The sequence below is a fragment of the Camelina sativa genome, chromosome 5 (assembly GCF_030686135.1).
Source record: "Camelina sativa cultivar CO46 ecotype springtype chromosome 5, ASM3068613v1".
NCBI lineage: Eukaryota > Viridiplantae > Streptophyta > Magnoliopsida > Brassicales > Brassicaceae > Camelina > Camelina sativa.
Genome location: NC_141884.1, coordinates 32,808,395 through 32,812,599, shown reverse-complemented (window position 1 = coordinate 32,812,599; position 4,205 = coordinate 32,808,395). Strand labels below are relative to the sequence as shown.

Sequence of the window (4,205 nt, the reverse complement as noted above, 5' to 3'; positions counted from 1 at the left end):
ATTGTTGTTAGAGAGCGCTCTAGGTTCGCCCTAGCCGCCAGCCATTCCCAAGTCGTCAAGACAGCTCCCGATCTCCGGCGCCGGTGTAGCTATGGCTCGGCGGCGTTGGACCTTGCCTCCGTTTGTTGCTCCGCTCGTGTCCCGTCAAATCCAAGCTCGTCTCGTTTCAAGCTCTCTCTCAAACCGCAATTCCGGTTTCCGTTTAAGCGATACTCCCGTCGTCGGCTGTCTTCTCCGTCTGCTCTTGGTGCTTGTCTTACCGGTCTCTCCGGAGTCTCTCTGTGTACCGGATCTTTCTCCGGATTTTGCCCAGGTATTGCCGTGTCTCTTCCCGGATCTGGGTCGGATTTTCTCTCAATGGTGTTTGGGCGAACCGCTCTAGCAGACTCAGTTGCTAGTCTCCGTCAGGCGATGTCACGGCCGATCTTTTGACCAGCTCCACATCCCCTCTTATCTTCCTTCTGTCTCGTTTCCGCCTTGTTTGTCAACCCGAAGTACCAGCTTCTGATGGGGTCTTGTGGTCCGTCCTTTGCCACCCTTCCGCTCTGCCGCCGTGCTACTTTCTCGGTTATGCTAGGTCTTGTGCAGAGACCCCAGAGGTTGATTTTTTGGTGGGCCTGGTCCAATACTTCTTGGATTTGTGCTGCTTCCTTCCCCTTAGTGGGTTTGTGTTTCTGGTCCCCTAAAAGAGTCTGGATTGACTGCCTTTGTCTTCTATTTGTGAGGCCATTTGGGGTGTGCTTCCTTCTGCTATGGGAGTTACTAGTTTGTGTAAGAGTCGCTTATGGTCGAAGATCTTTGTGGTTTGGATATACTTCTATCCACCACTTCTATTGGATTGGATATACTTCTATCCTTTATCCTTGTTTTGCTTCCTTGTCCAGGTTATTGGAGAAAAGCATTCACCTGTCATCCTTGCTTCCAAGGCGTCTAAGCTACTGCTATTGTATTGCGCAGCCAGTCTCTGTTCTTGAAGGATGCTTTCTAGAGATTTCTTTCTATGATGTTTTCAACGGCTTGTTAGCTTGGTGCCCTGTCACCTTTGTCTCTGCCGCCCAATTATGGATTGTCTTGCTTCCCTCTGTGGAAGTTTCAATCTCGTGCAACATCTTCCCTTGTGGTTCAGGTATTGTCCAAAGTAACCTCTCACTTTTCCGCTCTGCTATTATCAAGGATCGAGATTTCTGCGATTTTAGTTATTGCTGAAGTGTTAGGAATACTTTGTTCTATCATTCTGTATGCTTTTATTTGGCGTTTGGCCTTACGTTTGCATCAGGGAGTTTGTTAGCTTTGGCTCCTCCCTTTGTAATCTTTCCCTCCTTGGAAGATGTTTTAGTTTGATATAAAAATCTTGGTGCACAAAATAAAATAAAAAATAACATGTAGTTAACAGAACAAACAAAAAAAAAGTGAAAACCCATGTCTATTGACATGAATTCATCACAATGCATCAAATTTAAATGCATTAATAACTACATCCGATAACACCATATATATATAATTAACAGATTCGTATTTATGCTTCATCTTCCACTTCAAGTTTTGAGCAACAATGGCAGAAATCATCACCCTTGACTTTCAAAACATTTCCATCTTCATCTTCCTATGTCTTTTCTCCCTCCTTTGTTACGGTCTCTTCTTCAAGAAACCAAAAGGGTTTCACCTGCCACCGAGCCCTCCTTCGCTACCAATCATCGGTCATCTTCACCATCTTCTCTCATCTCTACCACACAAGTCCTTCCAGAAACTCGCCTTCAAGTATGGACCTTTTCTCCATCTCCGTGTCTTCAACTTCCCTATAGTCCATGTCTCATCTGCCTCAATGGCCTACGAGATCTTCAGGACGCACGACGTGAACGTCTCGTATCGCTTTGTCCCAGTCAACAAAGACTCTCTAGTGTTTGGATCTTCGGGATTCGTCACCGCTCCTTATGGAGATTACTGGAAGTTCATGAAGAAGCTCATATCCACGAAACTGCTCCGGTCACATGCGATCGAGCTGTCCAGAGGTATTCGTGCAGAGGAGGTACGACGGTTTTGCCTCGATCTGCTCGATAAGGCAAGGAAGAAGGAGAGCGTTGAGATCGGTAAAGAAGCACTGAAGCTCACTAACAACATCATCTGTAGGATGAGCATGGGGAGGAGTTGTTCAGAGGAGAACGGTGTGGCAGAGAGAGCAAGGGAATTGGTTAACAAATCTTTTGCCTTATCAGTGAAGCTCTTCTTTTCAAACATTTTCAGAAAAGAGATAATGGGAGTTTCGCGTGAATTCGACGAGTTTCTTGAGAGGATCCTAGTGGAACACGAGGAGAAACTTGAGGGGACTCAAGATAGGGACATGATGGATTATTTGTTGCAAGCTTATAGAAACGAAGAAGCAGAGTATAAGATCACTAGAAAACAGATCAAGTCTTTAATTGTGGTAAGTTAGATGTTTTTTTTTTTTTTTAATAACTAAGAGGTTCTGGACCAGAGCATTTTTATAAAAAAAGTTGGATGTTTTTTAGTTGTTTTGTTCATAAACCATGTTTGGAGTTTAGTTCTGACTAAAAAAAACTGTAGGAAATTTTCCTTGGAGGCACTGACAGCTCGGCGCAGACGATACAATGGACGATGGCGGAGATACTTAACAAGCCCAACGTTTTCGAGAAATTGAGAGAAGAAATCGATTCCGTTGTGGGGGAGAAAAGGTTGATTCAAGAATCAGATCTTCCAAACCTCCCTTATTTGCAAGCTGTCGTTAAAGAAGGGCTAAGATTGCATCCGTCAGCTCCTCTCTTGTTAAGGGTATTCGGAGAAAGTTGTGAGATCAAAGAGTTCTACATACCGGAGAAAACAACACTTGTTGTTAATCTCTATGCTGTGAATAGAGATCCTGATTCTTGGGAAGATCCTGATTTGTTTAAGCCAGAGAGGTTTTTAGCTTCTTCGGGATCAGGAGAAGAAGAAAAGATAAGAGAGCAAGCCTTGAAGTACGTTACTTTTGGAGGTGGAAGGAGGACATGTCCTGCGGTAAAACTAGCACATATTTTTATGGAAACTGCGATTGGAGCGATGGTGCAGTGTTTTGACTGGAGAATTAAAGGAGATAAAGTATACATGGAAGAGGCTGTTTCAGGACTGAGTTTGAAAATGGCTCATCCTCTTGAGTGCACTCCTGTTGTACGATTTGACCCTTTCAGCTTTTGATTTACATAATCCAAGATCCGTGACTTGTTAAGATCAAAGACGTTCAACTGTAGTTCTGCTTGGTGTATTTCAAAGTCAAGTATGTAAAAATATTATACATTTTAATGTGAGTTTTGTCTTCCGGTTAAAAAAATAAAAATCACGTTCATACTAGCGTCAATGATTCTTATATAAAAACACACATCATTAATAACATTCTAATAAATTTCGTTTATTATTAACAAGGTGTTAGTCCAGGACGCGTGGATTCTTACATAATCACTATTTTATTTTAAAAAATAATATAAATTAACATGTTTTTATTATTTTATTTTTTCGGTGTACCTTAAAATTTAAATAAAATTGTAACATCCGTGTTCCGGGAATAGAGTTTGAGATATGTTGAATAAACCAAAAAAAAGGATTTTAATTGATTTTGGTTTAATTAAATCCTGGTTTAATCGAATTAAATCAAAAACTCCTAATTCCCCTCATAAAGTCACGCCTCTTCTCTATGTTTTTGCTATTCTCGACATTGTTATGACTTATGAGAGAGAAAGGGAGAGAACTCTTGGTTATTTGGTGTAAAAGAGGAAGAGAAGGAGATCAAACTTTTTCTTTAGAGTAATGAGAGAAATAGAACTGTCAGGATTTGAGAGAAGGAGGATCCGATTACTCAAATCGTTTCAAAAGGAGATATCGGCAGTTTCGTAAGGCTTTTCTTCTTAGTCGCGGATTGTGACCAGCGGATGTTTCGGGATCTATTGCGGTTTCATCTGAGCTCTGATTGTACTGAAATTTTGTGGGAAGCTTCTAGACGTCTAGCCTTGCTTTTCACCGGAGGGATTGGAAAGTTAACAGTTCGTTTTGAATTCGTGGTTTCACTTGTAAGGTTGTTCCTTTCTGATTTTTCTGCCAGTTTGTTTTCAATATTTGTTTGTTGTTGTTAGGAGCGAGTTTGGTTGTTCTTGAATGTTGGAGGGCTTCTCTTTTGGTTGTAGTTATTTTTGTGAATCACTTGTTAAGGTGAGTGCGTG

The 4,205-nt window shown here is 41.6% G+C and overlaps 1 protein-coding gene across 1 annotated transcript; it reads left to right on the top strand.

Annotated features, from left to right (window-relative positions):
• Nucleotides 1-1,552: 1,552 nt before the first annotated feature.
• LOC147944646 (cytochrome P450 705A12-like) lies at nucleotides 1,553-3,218 on the top strand. Its single transcript, XM_087452810.1, has 2 exons — nucleotides 1,553-2,422; nucleotides 2,563-3,218. The coding sequence occupies exons 1-2, from the start codon at nucleotides 1,553-1,555 to the stop codon at nucleotides 3,187-3,189; spliced, it is 1,497 nt and encodes a 498-aa protein (XP_087308936.1). The 3' UTR covers nucleotides 3,190-3,218.
• The last annotated feature ends 987 nt before the right edge of the window (nucleotides 3,219-4,205 follow it).

What these genes read in the sequence shown, in the direction of transcription:
- LOC147944646 (XM_087452810.1), top strand. Translation starts at nt 1,553, where the DNA reads ATGGCAGAAATCATCACCCTTGACTTTCAAAACATTTCCATCTTCATC. An exon ending in AGATCAAGTCTTTAATTGTG is followed by an intron (nt 2,423 to 2,562) that starts GTAAGTTAGATG and finishes AAAAAACTGTAG; the next exon opens with GAAATTTTCCTTGGAGGCAC.